The sequence below is a fragment of the Struthio camelus genome, chromosome 13, assembly GCF_040807025.1.
Source record: "Struthio camelus isolate bStrCam1 chromosome 13, bStrCam1.hap1, whole genome shotgun sequence".
NCBI classification, from domain to species: Eukaryota; Metazoa; Chordata; class Aves; order Struthioniformes; family Struthionidae; genus Struthio; species Struthio camelus.
Genome location: NC_090954.1, coordinates 12,171,370 through 12,187,579, shown reverse-complemented (window position 1 = coordinate 12,187,579; position 16,210 = coordinate 12,171,370). Strand labels below are relative to the sequence as shown.

The following is a 16,210-nucleotide window of genomic DNA, read 5'->3' as shown; positions in this document are numbered from 1 at the left end:
GAAGTTCATGATACCTAAGCCTTAACCTTATAAAATACAATGATCAAGCATCAAATTTTCTACAGCTGCTGGGGGCGTCTAATCTGAGCATCATCTCTCCTTGCAAAGAGGAGAATAGTATGATGGGCCCTACGTCGGTGGGACCGCATGAGTGCTGAGGCAGTACCCGCTAGCTCTTCCTTGCGTCTTCCATCCATCAGAGTCATAAGAAGATTCCTTGTCTGTGAGACCTTGCTTACCCGTGCAGCACAGAGGAGGCCACTTGCTGCAAGCATGAAATGCTTTGGTATCTCTTCATACAGAGACTAAACAGAGGAATGCTAAAGAAGTAAACCTAATGTATGCAAGTTGTGATGGCAGAGGCAGAGTGGGAAGTAGTGGATTAGACTTGTTGATGCTTTCTGTAGACTGGTTGCTTGAGAAAACTGGCTCCTATGCCTTTTTTTCTTGCTATGCTATAAAATTGGGGAAATTTCCCTCAATTCCTAGCTGCTTATTCATTAATTGCTACGAACCAGTCTGTCTTCAGTTAGTCTGAGCAGAACAGAGCAGTCATCACAGTTGCTACAAATACAGCCAAGTCCATAGGGACTTCTTGTTCTTGTGTTAGCGTGCTTCCTCGTGCGAGACAAGGTCCTAAAACGCGCTGCTGTTTCTTGAAGGAGCCTCAGCTATGCCATGCTCATACCAAAATGTAACATAACCAGCACCACAGGTGGGAGAGAAACCTCTTGGATCTTTCACAGTCTCATCTTCTTGTTTTGATCGAAATAAAAAGTTACCAGAAAGCTATGGGTATTCTCTATTGCTTTGGAGCTTTGGATGTTTTAAGACTTGCCAGCGCTTTACAGAAGTCTGGTTTAGATAACGTAGCTGTGGTGGGGTCTGATCTTGCAAATGCTGTGGTGTCTGTGGTCACTGTTAGGAGAATTAGACCCAGAGCTTTTGTATGATGGTTCCTTCCTCTTACTATGATGAACACTGGCAGCACTCTTTTACGTTTGGTTGTCTTGCTTAGATTAACTAAGCTGTACATCATAGCATGGTTTTAGCTGGTTTATGCTTGAGGTGAGGACTCTTTCTCTTTTTATGATAAACTAATGATGGCAAGAGATGATACGTGAAGTTAGCGAACAGTGGTGGTGGCTTCTTTTTTGCTTTTTAAGTCTACCCACTGCCTCACGAGGAAGGCAACTGTACTAATAATATATCTAGTCTCCCCAGAAGCCTCTTATTTGAAAAATCTGTAATTGAGTGGACAAAAATTCTGGTTGCTTGAGAGGATCTATTCAGAAGAGACTTGAAAAGGATGAGGGAAGTGTGCTAGACAGCAAAAAGTACTAAAGGCTCTACTGAGCAGTCTAACCAAGGTAGATATTGTGGGACAGTTAGCCGTGTCAGGCAAAACACTAAAATGCATTTCTGAACAAAAACTCCTGGTGAATGTTAAATATAGCTTTGAAAAAGGTAAAAAGCTTGCTAGGAATACCTCAAAAGCAAAGAGCAGTTGATTTGCGTGATCACTGAATGAAGGCAGGCGATGGCTGCTTCAAAGGGGAGGTGCAGAATGGATGTTAGTCAAAGGGATTTTGCCCTTTTTTTTTTTCCCTCCGTTAGCCGGAACCCCAAGGCGTGATTGCTGGGTCAGCACCATGCAGGAGAGCTCATGGAATTTGTTGAGTTTTTTTGCCCCTTCACCCTTGTTAGAAAGCTGTTCTAGGACCTGGCTTCCCTGGTGCCCTGTTCGGAGGTGGTTTCACACTGTCTGCCTTTTCAGCCCCTACCTTTTATGCCTGCTTTGGGAGCCAAGGAAGGCTCCCCTGTACAAACAGTTGGCAGAGGAAGAGTGGTACCTTTCAAAGGACGGCTCACTGCACGTAGGCAAAGCTCTTGCTTTGTCCCCTGTAGCTGAGGAAAATAAACCTGCGAGGCTATTGGTACTAAGCGATTGCCTCTATTCAAGTCTTCTGTGATGGGATTTTAAGACAGTTAATTGCTTACATCTGGCTGACTAGCTTTTGCCTGGAGAGGTTGGTCTCCTTCATCAGCTGCTGATGGCAACAGATCGTATGACGCATTAACGAGCGCTGGTTGTGTCCCTGGCACGCTGTGATTTGGGTTTGCTGTCAAGTAAGTCCAAACTTAAGATGCCTAAAGATCAGTCTATTAATAACTAGGCCTGCGTGGTCAGCTTTTACCCTCTTTTTAGATTTTTTTTCAGTGCTTTGCTCTTTGATATAAAGACGGCTGCATGCCCCGACTCTTGATGTAGATCGAGCCACCTCTGCTTTTTAGTTCTTCTAAAACAAGCTACCGTTGTTTTGATCACTCAGTAATCTTTTTTTTTACAACTTTTCTGTTTGAATTCTTGTTGATCATGGTGACCACAAGTGCGTGTGCTGTTCCAGGTGTGGCTCCACTCCGTTTTCAGTAGCAGAAATGTTTCCATATTTAAATGCAGATATCTCCTCTGCTAAGCGTTTTTATGCAACTACCCACATATATTTAGTGGCCGTGCCTGCCTTGCCAGCTTCGAGGGCTGTTTGACTAGGCTTTTTGTTGCTTTTTATGTATGCATGAGTGGATGGTCATGTTCTGCGTTCCGAGGAAATCAAACACAGCTTAAATGCACTGAGTGCAGTACACTTCTGAAAGTAACACGTCTGAGAATCCTTGCAGTATGCTCTGATAAAGTTCTCCCAGAGCTTTGCCAGTAGGCTTTTATTCTTCGTTTCCCCTTTTCCCTACTGCTTTCGTTTCTGTCCAGTACTCCTCCATCTCTTTCTGGTTGCTCCCTTTTTTGTTATTGCTAAGCTTTTGGAGTGTCCTCAGAAGTCTTAATTAAGAGGTCATGTTTAAACCTTGGATTTAAATGAAACTATTCTTACTTCCTTCTTTCCTGATGCTGCCTTTGACTGTTCAGAACCTACTTCCAAAGATACCTTTCTTCTAATAAGAAATAAGCTGTATTTTTAAGAAATGATCTGTTACAATATTTTAATTTCTTATTTTCATACAGAACACTTGAAGAAACCACTGGAAGATTATATGGCCCAGTTCCCAAAAGTAAGAATTATCCGAACCAAAAAGAGAGAAGGGCTAATAAGAACTCGAATGCTTGGGGCCTCTGTGGCAATAGGAGATGTCATCACTTTCTTGGATTCCCATTGCGAGGCCAACGTGAACTGGCTGCCACCTCTGTTAGGTAAGCAGCTGGTGTCAGGTGTTGTCCGTAGCTGAAGACTGAACTGGTAAAGAACTGGCAACAGATGTTAGCGTTGAATTTATTGCATTTCCACCTTCTGCTGTTTCCGTATGGTGTAAGCGGATAAAAAAGATGATGAAATATCTAAAAGCGGAGGGGAGGAGAAAACACTCGGGTGAATTGTTGGCAACTTGTAGCCTTTAATACAAGACTCTTTTTCTGTGCAGGAGTCCTACACTGTAATATGCTTTGCTTAATTAAAGAGCAAAGATCGTGTTCTTCTGCTTCCTCACAAAATGAAAATTTAAATAACGTACAGCTTGCTAGAAGAGTAAACAACTACCTGGTCATTCAGCAGCTTGCAGAAGGAAATTGCTTTATGAGCCAGAACAGATCTTTAGATACAATTTTTAAGCAGCTTTCGGGTTTTTTCTCCCGTAGAACTATATTTAACTTGCTAGTCTGCAAGCCTGCAGAAAATACTTCTTGTGAATAACAGCTGCCGGTATGTGTTTGTAGAACAGGGGCAGTCCTCTCCAAGGCAATTCTTTATTGTTAAGAAGGCATCAGTTTTACAATGTCAGTCCTTTTCAAAGGTGACTAATTAAAAGGACACTGCCTTCTGTTTTGCCTCGGGCCAGCACCGCCTCTGCTGATGGGGCGTTTCTGTTTAAGTAGCGAGCTACCTTTTCCTTTGCTCTTTGCAGTGCTTAGCTGAGTCAAATTATGCTATCTGGATTGTTTATTTGTTTTGGAGGAGTGTTTTTGTGCCCTGCTGTAGATTCATCAAGTTTTCCGACTGTATCTGCTGCACGCCCAACGCTATTTCAAGTGGGCATCTGGCAGTATCCAGTTCACCTTAGCTGCCAGATAGGGTGCTCTATGAAAGTAGAAATTTACCCTTCAGAATACCAAGCTCCTCTACAACCCTACTGCAAGTAACCTGTCCAAGCTCTCTGAGGTGTGGCTTTGTGGAATAAACCCTGGCAACAACAGTCAAGTCACAACAGATTTATCAGCTGGTTCTTAGATGGTAATACTGTTGCTTTCACAACAGCTTGTATGTGGTGTTAATTCTGAATAGCGTAAAACATTTGCAACTTTTTGAGCCCCAGGGAGGGAGGATAGAATTAGCTCAGATGCCATTTAAATGAGAACATGTACAGTATGCTTTGATTTTAAAGCACAGAAAGTATTTTTGTTAGACATGCATGGGAAGCTGAAACATCATTTGTTGCCTCTGCTCTGAAAGTTGACTTCCAACAAGAGACCTTCTCAGTAATAAAGTATTTAAGAAGTTCCAGATGTTTACACAGGAATTAGTCCTGTCTTGTATTATTTGATTGGAAGAAAATGTTGAGGGGAGGAGACTGCTTGATGTATTTCTTGCGACTGCTAAGAGTAGCTATGCCATTAGTCTGGAGTGCTTCCTGCCAGATTCTGGCACAGCAATTAAAGCTTATTGGGGCTAGGTAGTACAGCGGGTTGTTACCCTGGTTTTGGACCAGTGCAGAAAGGGTTCACATACAGTTCGCTCATTAAAATGAGTAACGTTAACTCAGTAAGTACAAGACTGTCTCTTTTTAGCCTAGTGTTTTAGGTATCTGTGGTAGTGTGGCTGGGTCTTCCTCTTCTGCTTCAGGGTGATGGCCACTGTGGCATGAGTGCTCGGTGTTTTTTATCTCAAGAGTTTTGGCTAGCATATCTCAATCATACCAGAAATACCAGATAAACTGACACAAGTTGGGACATCTACCAAAAAGAGACCAAAATGGAAGAAAGCTACGACTGTCTTGATGTTTTGATAGTCTTTTCTGTAATTTCACGGTCAAAGAAACTAACTGGTGCAGGTTTTCTAACATCTTTCTCCAATCTTCAGATCGTATTGCCCGAAACCGCAAGACTATCGTTTGTCCCATGATAGATGTTATCGATCACGACCACTTTGGATATGAGACTCAGGCTGGAGATGCAATGCGTGGTGCATTTGACTGGGAGATGTATTACAAGAGAATCCCTATCCCTCCTGAGCTGCAGAAACCTGATCCCAGTGATCCCTTTGAGTAAGTTACTGAAATGTGGTGTGGTGAGAGCCAGCTAACAAAATAAAACCCTGCTACAGTATTGGTTTACACCTTAGTGTAGTAGAAGTGACAAGTTGGTGGTAAGCTACTCTTTTTCTGGCAGCTGTTTGCTTTGTTGGTTTAAATGAAATGCATTGTGTACTAGCTGTGAACACTCTCCTTTTCATTGCTATTTTTTGCCACCCTAATTCCTGCAGAAGTTAACGTTCCATTTAAAACTAATGCGTGACATTTAATGTGGTCATTTATTACGGAGATCTTTCAAACATAACTTAGTTTCCCTAATGCTCTGCCAAAAACAACAAACCAATGGCAGCTAATATGTCATTCCCAGGTGGGGGGAGAAGAAAACCTAGCAGAACAATTACAGCAATTTCGATGATTGCAGTGTGCTGCAGAACTAAATCTGTGATCAAGATATGTTCTGCTGTCGTTGTGCTTGCCAACACTGACACAGTTCTGCTGTCCCTCACGCTTCTGCAGTATTAAAAAAAAATAAAAATTTTAAAAAAGACACGCACACAAAACACCTTTTGAGGTCAAGCTCAATGACTTGATCATACCACTGAGATAAAGAGCACTACATGTGCAGCACGTGGGTCCCTCTGGGAGAGGTTACGTCCCGTCACTTAATGGCCAGCTCTCGTGCCCATTTGGAGGAGAGGCATCGACTGGTTCTGAAGGGAGCCTAGTCTAGCCCTCCTTGTTTGCAAGTGGGAAATTAGCAGAGAGTGCAAAACCACATTTGCTCCTACCAGGATGCTAAGGCACTGTGAACAGTGGGTGGGGAAAAGAGTATTTGTGAAATCTTGCTTTGTTTTTTAAATGTTTAGCTAGAGATCTGTATCTTTGAATATGTTTGTAATATGGAGTCTGGTTTTTTCTTAAGGTCTCCTGTAATGGCTGGAGGACTGTTTGCAGTCGATAGAAAGTGGTTCTGGGAGCTGGGAGGGTATGATGCAGGTCTGGAGATATGGGGAGGAGAACAGTATGAAATATCCTTTAAGGTGAGCTATGTTCTCTGGAAATTACTTTTGCTTTGGAAAGTAAGAATTGTTCTGAGGCGCAGAATGTGAATGATCTATCTTGTCCTTGCTTTTGCGTGTGACTGAAGGTGAAAGAGCTGGGAGTAGTAGGATGATAGCATGCAGAAGAAACAGCGATGGTGTAACCAGTCATTTCTGAGGGTCAGTTTTGGAGCATGATTAACTGGGCTGTCTCCTGTTGGGTGGTCCCTGCTTCAGCTGCAAGTGCCCTTCCTAGCAAGGGTAAGTCAGCTTGTGTGGAGTTCTCTAAACTGCTAGGCTTCTATTACCCACCCTAGCGAGAAGATGAAATACTCTCTTTCTTGAGGGGAAAAATGATTCAGGCTTTTCAACGTTTGCCCAATTGAGTGCCTCAGTCCTGAGTTTGCGTTCCCAAAGATGAGAGTAACTTACTGTCTCTGCAGTCAATCCATCTGACTCCTGGCTGCGAGGAACTGAGGCTATTAATTCCCTTGTAAGAAATCCTCAATAACTGGAATAATAGTGTTGTTGCTGGCAATGAGTTTGGATCATTATCTGCCTGGCTGGAGCACAGTTCTGTTACTTATTGATTGACCAAGCTGTTCAGTTTGAGGGCTTTAAAATGAGACGTAGCCAGTTGACCAAAAATGCTTGCTAATAGTGATGAGTCGCTGTGACCCCCAAGATCTTTGGCACCTGTGTTATCTGGGAATATCGCACTCTGACACATGTCCTAGGAAACCCGCTGGAACGTCCCAGTTCCCTGAAGGCAGGTGGCTTCCCGGAGAGAACGAGGTAAAGATTTCTGTGTAAAACTGTGTTTGAGTCAACGTGGTGTTTCTTTTCAGAGATGGCATATATAACCTTATAGGTGTCTGGATGCTGCTGAGCTAAGCTAGTTGGCCTCAGCGTGGGGCCAGCAGATGGTCGCAACGCTACCCCAGCGCGCAGTTTACCTGGGGCAGCTGGAATCCCTCCTCTGCCTGCCCTTGCGCGCAGTCGTGACTGGTCTCTCTCAAAACAGATTCCTAAATCGCAGTGGCTTTATGCAGCTCAAAGGCCTATCAAACTATTCAGCAGGCAATTACCATACAGCAAACTATGTATTTTCTTCCACTGTTTGCTTACAAAAAAACTATTAATAAAGTCACATGGGAGGTCCCTTAAGCCCTGTAGCAGTGGCAGGAAGGGGGGACATTGACACCCTCTTTGGAGATGTCATTACGGTTAGAGCGGTTTGTTCTTTGTGCTGCATGCAATGCAATAGTGTAACAAAGTCATCCTCTGCAGGAGGGGCAGTGGCAGTACTCAGTCCCTTTCCCTTGGCCCTTTCTGGAATTGCTGGTTTCCAAGAGCGATGACAGTGGCTGGGCAAGCCCTTTGTCTCTAGTGCCACAGCAGACAGTCGCACTGCTTGATCTGCGGGAAATAAGAGTACTCCATTCATCTGTTTGCTTATCCTCTCTGAAACGCGCTGTGTTTTATTTCAGTCCAGAGATGGTAATTTATGGAGGGCTAAATTTGCCTTAATTAATCTCTGCAAAGACCCCCTTTTTCCTTTCATTGTGCAACAGAAAAATGAAGTTTTAACTGAAAGAGGCTCAGTGTGTTTTCAGAAATTAAGATAAATTGATACATTCATCTATGGCTGATAGATTTAATAATTCTGCTGGAATTGCAAGAATAGAAGGTTTGTTCACCGAATTTATGAAGCCATGACATTTCCTGGCGAGCTTAGAGCTATGCTTTTACCTTGAGAAGCAGACTGAGATTTGGTAGTTAAAGGGGTACTGTCAAATAATTTAAAGCTCAGGGTTTAGACGTGGGGTACCTACTTTCACATTATGTATTATCTAATGGGAAGCATCTTTTCAGATTCTAAGTGCCAAATTTACAGCCCACCTTTAACAAAGAATCTGTTCCTGCGCTTGGGAGTTGTGGGTGCAGGTGCTCTGTTGTACTATGGGTCTTTGAACCATTGAATCAAATCTGGCCTTCTCAAACTTCACCAGGAATAGATTTTAACATAGTCTTATTCTCTGTTGGCCACATATGGATGGTGCTTTACAGATTTTTGCCTTTATTTTAAAATCCAGGGCTCTGTTGCTGAGATACTGGAGATAAACAAGTTTATTTAGGAGCCTCTTGCGTTTCTGTTTTCTGTTTTGAAGATCGTATGTATTTCTGTCATTGTCAGCTGGCTCTCTTTCCTTCAGAGGAGAAACTTTCAGGCTGAAGGCAAGCCAACAGAGACACCATCAGTACTTAGCACTTGGGAAAGCGCTTAACCAGAGGATGGGTCAAACTCTGTTAAAAGAAGCCCTGCTCTTTGGGTGGAACGTGTACGCTGAACATCACTTAAAGAACACAGCATACTCGGGGGGGCAAAAACGCTTAAAATTTAGGCAACCTTTGAATTAGAAATTAACTTTCTCACTCAGACCCTATCCCTAATACTTATAAGAATTATAAAAGAGCAACCTACCGTCTAATACTGAAACATAAAAGAAACATGCCTCACTTGGATGCTTTATGACTCTTTTCAAAGGCTAGGAACTATAATTTTTTTTTGTAGGTGGTCTGTTCCTTTCAGCATAGCTTGCTGAGTGGTCCCTGGGCAAGTGTAGAAGACTGTGGGAGAGATTAGAAGGGGGAGGAGAGAGTACCTCTCTTCCCCCCCCCCCCCCGTTCTAAAAATGAAGCAGAGAGAGTTGTCTTTAAGCTGCAAAAAAGGGCAGCAGTCCCAGCACCTGTAAAACAGTTTCTTCTCTTACAGAAGAAGGAACTATGGGGATTTAAGTGATGGGGTCTCATGGGCATTACACCTCCCTATGTCTTCGTCTGAAGTGTCTCTTGTGCCTCTGATTTCAGGGCTGCAAGCAGGATCTGTTCTGTCTGCATGGCCCTAAAACCACTTGCGCTGTTGCTTCATAGAGCAGTACAGGCGGGTTGTTAGCACTATAAGGCGAGGAAGCCCAGCTGCAGATCCACAGCCTGTGACCTGTGGAGCTGTGAGACCATTAACCTCGGACTGGTGCTCTAGGCATGGGATGAGACGGAAGAGGAGGGTAAACAAGGGGACTCCTACAGACAGAGAGGAGGGAATACCCTAGCAAGAGAAGGCTTGACCCTGGCCAAGACACAACTGTATTGCAATTTCAACTCCTCTCTAGCAAAAAGTCTGTAATATTTCATTTTCCTCAACTGCTTTACATTAATGGAAACATATTGACTAAGAGATCTCAGAGCAGTAAGGCTCGTTAATGAGCAATTAACTGTCAGACAATACAAAAATTATCTGCCTCTCTGCAAGAGGGAAAACACCAGCGCCTATCAAAAGTGAGGGAACTGTTTTTAAATTGATAATAGATTAGGAAAGGTAAAGACACAGAAGAATTTTCCTTTTTTCTGACTTTGTCTACCCAGTGCAGTGCAGTACCTGGAGTTAAAGACGCTGGAGTTAGCTGTCAGCTGATTTATCCTATGCAAAGCAACCCAGTGCCCTGCAGAGATGCTGGCTCAGATCCTGAAAGAAGTGCAGTCATGTTAGTTTGCTGTTTCATTTGAAAAAAATTAGGCTTGCTTCTTAACAGGGCTAATTAGCTGAGAAGTGGCTCCACAGCACTGAAGCTTTTTTGGATCTTAATTCTGGTCCTAACTGTGGTGTCTCTTTGTGCTCTGCTGCAAGGTAGAGATGCTGTCAGGTATTGCTTATAGAGCAGATATTGCTGGACGCAGCAAGGTCATCTCTTTAAACAGACAGCCCGCTCTTTTGAGGCGCTATCTAGCCAGATGCATCGAGTTCTGTCTCATGAGAAGTTGCTGAGGGAAGGTTAGGTTGTCTGTCGCTGCAGCCTTCCTGGATGCCTCCTTCCCCACAAAATGTTGAGTAGAAAGATTGGGACTTTCAGCAAACTGAGGGATTTAACCCCAAACGACTGAAACATTTGTCCTCCTGTGGAGAAGGAGGTAGTATCTTTATTTCTGTCATATGTTTAACCATTTAGGTCTTTGTAGCAGAAACACAGTCTGTTCCTGGTGGCTGTGTAGACTGCTCAGTGGTTGTATTCTTCTTTGTGTTTTGGAGGAGGGCTAAATAAGCATGCACAACTCTTTCTCTGTGGCACTTGTTACCTTTCTTTTCTGGTGCCCCCTAACTCAGCAGACCTAGTTTCTCTGTTCAGTGGATTTTTTAGGCGGCTTTTGTTCTTTTGGAGTCACTTTCATGTCTCTTTTCTTCTGTGGCTTTTCTCAGTCTTTTGCATCTTTCCGCAAAGATGTGAACAAAACTGGACACTTCACCCAAGGGGAGGGACAATGTGTCTTTCCTCTTTTAAACACAACTTGGTAGCTCTGCTTTTCTGATGCTACTGCATACTCAGAAAATACCTGTACTGTGCTGCCTACGTAACCACTTCATTCTCTTTCTGAGATGAACCTGTTTAATTCAGGGCAGTATATAGAAGGGATTTAAATTGTTCCTTTCTGCAAATGCCACTTGGTACACCACTTTTCTATGCTCATTTTCACCTGCTATCATATTGCCTGTTTTCCAGGTTTTTTTTGGCTCCCATTCTTCTCTGTTTACATAATCCTCACTAAACTGCCTCACCTTTCTCTCCCGTAAATAACTTATTTCTGACTTTTCGGGGTATGGGGAAGCAAGAAGAAAAAGTGGTGGCTCTGACTTGTATAGGCGTAGGTGTACCTTGCGCATCAGACCTTGAGGGATGTGGTTCTCCATCCTTTAATTGTATGTTGTACTTCAAGAGCAAAAAATGGGAATCTGGAATATCCCTCAGGAGGTGATATACCATTTCAGTTTTAGAAATGTTTGGTTTAAATAGAAATTCCAAAACCTTTATAAAATTCAAAAGGGTTGGTGCAGACATGCAATTTTGAGAGTTGCCCTGAAAATAATGATTAAAAGGAGGCAAAAGAGAAATAAGCAGCGCTTGTGGTCTTCTGTCCTTGCTTCAGCAAAGGAAAATGTCCACTGCACTTACTCTGGTGATCACAGGTCATTGCATTTTTCCAGATCCTTTCTCCAAAGCATCAATAGGGATTTTCTCCCAGTTTCCACAGCATAAAGCAGGTTGTGCATTCTCCTGCAAATCCAAGTGTTGCACAGCTTCTGCTAGCATATCTAATGCATGCGTTGCCTCTGCCTCGTGTCAGCGGCACGTTTCTGATTCACCCTTTGCTGCTGGCCTCTGGCAGGTGCATAGTTAGGGTGCTGCTGCCAAGGGGTCTCTTCTGACAGCGTTTCTAGTTGTAATGCTGAAGTTGGTGCTGATTGTGAGCCTTCACTGCTTATTCTAGGCACATATTCGAACCGCTTTCCAGCAGCTCACGTTTGCCCACAATGAAACAGGCTGGGCATGCTGCCACTTTTTAAAGCCAGCACATGCTGCTTAATTCTAAGGCTCTCAGCTGCAGTACAGGGTGGCTTCTTTTTGCCTTCCTTTCCTGTTGATGCGGAGATCAGCTTCAGACTGTTGACTTGAGTTTTTGTTCTGAGTTCACCCTGTGTGCGTGGGTCAGGTTTCATGATAGCCTCCTACCAAGCACCAGCAGGAAGATGGAAACCCCCCTGAAACGTAGGGAGATTCCCCCCACTTTATTGGAAAGTGCTGTCGTTACTGTAAAACGCTCCAGACAGTAAGGAGGTGCCGTGCCAGTGTATGTTGTGCAAGAGAAGGCGTTGGGCAAACACACAGGTCCTAGTGCCTTTTTAGCTACCTTAATCCTTTACCGAGCGGTAAGTTCCAGCTGCAAAAGCAGCTGATGCTCACAGTTCAGAGGATTAAGATTTTCCTGAATTGCTGTTTGTCCTTGTTTTCATCCCCTCTGCTGCCCTGTTAGGCAGAGAACCCCCTACGCTTATCCAGTGTCCTTTCCTTCTCACCTTCCAGTGGGTGCTCAGCCCAGCTGGCTTCTCTTCACTGGTCCATCCCATGATCTTTATATTTGTTGTGGCCTGCAGAAGTAGCTCTCTTTTTCCAGGCTTAACTCATTCTTTTGTTCTTGTTTTTTGGTTCCCCCCCGCTCCCCCACAGAAGCATTGGCTCATCATGGTGCAGCCTGTGGAAACCATAAACCTTGTGTAACCAGATAATTTGTGTTCACACACTAACTGCACTATTGTATTGTGTGTTTGAGAGGAGAGGTTTGGCTGCCTCACGTGACATTGTTCTCTGAAATGGCAGAAGGGGAACTGGGGCAGCGTAGCGTTCCCGTGTAGACAATAGGTGGTATATCAGCTTGTGCTTTCACAGCGCACTAGCTCGGTTGTGGGCTGTTGAGTCACTTTATGAATATGGAGTTATAGCTCTCCAGGCCACTGAGGAGATGGTAATATCATCACCTGTATTGTTATTTTACGCCTCTTGCTCTGTATATACCCTTATGATTAGCGTGCGACTGGGGCCTTACAAAAGTCTGCTGCAGCATTCCCGTTGGCTTTAGCGTGGCCTGGGTTTCTGCTGGTTCCAGCAGACGTGTCAGCTGCTAGGTTCCTCCCTCAAAACGCAGAATGGTACAATTGTGCCCGAGGAGAAAGAGAAATTTCCTGTTGCCTCCTAATAAGATCTGATTAGATCGCTGTAAAAAGCCTGCCTGCCTGACCGGCTCTCGCTCTTGTTCGGGAGGGTGTTCTAATAAATGGCTGTTTGAAATTAAGTGTGTCGCGTGCAGGCGCTGATGTTTACTGTCACATCAACCAGGGAGATAAGGTGCCTTCTCACTCTATTATAAAACAACAACAACGAAAGCAGCTCCGCTGGCCAAAGGCGAACGCAGTAAGTGACGGTGTCGCTGTGAAAACACGAGGTGCTGCCCCACAGACCAGAGCTGTTTCAGCTGTTTGACGGTGCTGTATTTTCAGCAGTGTCGGTGGTGATGTTTCATGCCGGTGAACTGTACCCTTGTTTAAAAGCAACCAAATAGTGCTAACTGACTGGACGCGTCCTCTCAGTCAGCACGCGGCTGTTTTGGGTTGCCTTCCTTTGCAGTTATTCCTTGACAGACCGTTGGTTGTGGTTCCCCCAACCTTTAACTTTCTGATGCTTTTTAGCTCTGTCTTACTGATGCGCCTCACACTCTTCCTCTCTCCTCCCTCTTCCAGTGTAATAGGTAAGGACTGGTAATTGTCTTTATGGAAGTTGTAATGAGTTCTGTCACCGCTCACTAATAATGTAAATCAAAGCAGCAATGAATGAATGGAAAGCATGCTTTTAAAATTAGATTTGTACTGCAAGTGCCACGCTGTCACTTGCAGCATGAGAGAATATTAAAAAGGCACTGAGTTGGCAGAGTACATTGAAAGGTCATGTGGGGTTTGCAAGCTTACCCTTGCTTCCATGCAGCACTGTAATTGCAGCACCACTGGAGAGTAAATATTTTCAAGTATGGTTAGAGAGAGAGCATGTAAAATTGATCTTAGATTGTATGTGTTTGGTAACTCGGTTAAGTAGCTTTTCTTATTTCATTACATTTGTTTATGTAACATCTTCCTCTGCGCCTAGAGTCTTCTAATGCCAGCTGCTAGGAGCTCTTGGCCCAGCACATCCTCAGCTCTGTCTAGCTTCCCCTGCCCCGTTCATCTCCGATACCCGCACATCGGGTATGTGCTGTCTGTATTGCTTCATGAGACAGAAACCCACAATGCTAGGACAGTGCTCTCCCCTCTGTCTGCGCGTGGACTGTAGGGGTGAATTTCTCATGTTACTTAGGGAAGCCGTGTCTTCTGGGGGGACGCGCATGCAGGAAAGCCTGGCTGGAAGCCTTACCTTAGAGATCGAGGGTAGGTAAGGAAGCGGGTAGGCAGGCAGTGAGGTTCAACGCTAGGGTAACAAGCTGCTGGTGTTGTAATTCAGGCTTTTGTCATGCTAAACTGCAGTCACCTTTGAACTAATAGGACACTAGTGATGCTAGGTTCAGTGCACAGTGTAAAAATGTTGGTTGTTGAGGCAGTTGTGTTCATGATCGCACAGGACAGGCCTGTGTCTTGGTCTCTGTTTAGGGGAACCTACCGCAGCTGTATTTTCAGAGGGGTCTTGGGTGCGATGGTTCTCTTGTGGGCAAGAAAGGAAGGGGTCTGCTGATGCTTGTATATTCTGCTCTCCTGCTTCTTTTTTCCTTCCTCTTGTGTGTACGCAGAGTAAATGAGATGGGGCAATAAGTCCACGGAAAATAAGGAGAGGTAAACTTGATTCGAGATCTTCACCTCTGTCTCTGCTCCTCTGACCTCCATGCAGTGTTAATGCCCCATCGAAGAGGACACTGCTGGTTTAGCTGCCTGGAGCGAGGCAAGAGGCAGCATCATTTCTTGGCCCTTGAAGCATCCTTGAGCCTTGAACTGCAGCCACTGCTAGCGCAGATGCTCTGCAGCTCTCCCAAGCTAGTGTGTCTGTGCAACTAAGCTCGAAACTTCTCCAGCTGTTTCTGCAGTTTTTTATGCTTTCCAAGTTCTGTACCTTTTGCAACTTGCAGCTTATCGCAAAAAAAAAAAAGAAAAAAAAAAGCCAGGCAGATCTGTTGCAGCTCTTAAAGCCTTGCACAAACCATTTGTGTAATGGAAATGCAAAACATCCCCAAATTCATGTTTCTCAGTCTACCTGTTAATGTCCTAGCTGAGAAATTGTATTGTGGCCCTGTGTAATAAATCACAGCCACCACAGAGTAAGAATTATTTCTGATATAACTGGAAACTTCACGTAAGTTGAGTGCAAGTCTGTCCTTTTGCATCTTTGCCTCTTCTGTAGCAGCTTGTTAAGACGCAGCAAGGACAAAAGGAATGAAATTCTGTCAGAGTGTTTGTCAACTTTCTTCTTGTCTTTCTTACTATAACGACAGGTAATTAAGTACCCTGAACTATGGAAGTTGCCTGTGACAAATATTCCGCTAACTGAGAGTAACCAACCTCCATTAAGTTATACACAGTCAGCAAATGACTGTAATTATTAGGGCCAGTAGACAGAGCTGAAACTCCAGAGGACTTTAGTGTCAGAGCTAATAATTATGCAGCAGCTTTGGCCAAATATTTCTCTTCCTAGCTAAGTATTTAATATTGTCACCACAGAATATTAATGGAATTGCCTACTGTGTGTGAAGCTGTTGACTAAGCTCATTGTACAGTGAACTGCAGTGGCTCAAATTAGCCACACTGAATGGAGATATCGAGAATACCGCATCAGCTTGCAGCACCAGCGGCCCCTTTCATACTGCTGCTTTAGGGGCATTAACATAAGATGTAGGGACAAAATGAAGGGCACGACAGTGTCGTGCTTCCAGAATTCAGAAGGTGTTGTTTTGCATAGCGAAGGATACTTTGTCGTTAATTATCGCTTAGGTATCTCCGGGGAGTACATATGGAAGTATGTCTTAAAGCTATCAAAATAGATTAGCTGGTTGAGAAAACACGTCCTTTGACTTAACTTCCTTGAACAAAAAGGTTACATCCATGCTATAAATAAGGAATAAAAGAAAGTTGTTGCAGGATGTTGCCATAGAGTGAAGTCATTCCAGATAGGGGGGAAAAAACCTTCCTGACCTAATCAAGGCATTCATCAAGCATCACAGTAGCATTCTTCAACCCGCAGTGTGTTCCGGTGACTTTCCAAGGGCTTTTTTTAAAGCTGTTTTCACCAGGCAGGGATTTCTACTTAATTGTAAGGTTGCAAAAACAGTAAGTACGTGTCAGCAGTAAAACCATATTAGCGATATCCCAGACTTTGCAGTGATAACCACAGGAAAAAAGTAGCAGTGTTTGCTGTTTTGGCACTTAAGCAGCCTCTTGAGTTTCCTGGAGTGTTCTGTGTAACACGTGGCCTGCGCTGCAGAGGTGGCCTCCCTTCTACAGAACTGTTATATAACCTAGGCCTAAGATCTTATATGGCAGTCCAGTTTAATCA

At 44.0% G+C, this 16,210-nt stretch overlaps 1 protein-coding gene across 2 annotated transcripts in view; it reads left to right on the top strand.

The window, feature by feature from the left end:
• The window catches only part of GALNT10 (polypeptide N-acetylgalactosaminyltransferase 10), a 96,601-nt gene that overhangs the window by 67,200 nt on the left and 13,191 nt on the right, over window positions 1–16,210 (top strand). For both annotated transcript variants that reach the window (XM_068959558.1, XM_068959559.1), the window contains exons 5-7: window positions 3,020–3,205; window positions 5,085–5,268; window positions 6,179–6,296. In XM_068959558.1, the coding sequence (XP_068815659.1) occupies window positions 3,020–3,205; window positions 5,085–5,268; window positions 6,179–6,296 (488 nt within the window). The remainder of the gene's footprint in view (window positions 1–3,019; window positions 3,206–5,084; window positions 5,269–6,178; window positions 6,297–16,210) is intronic.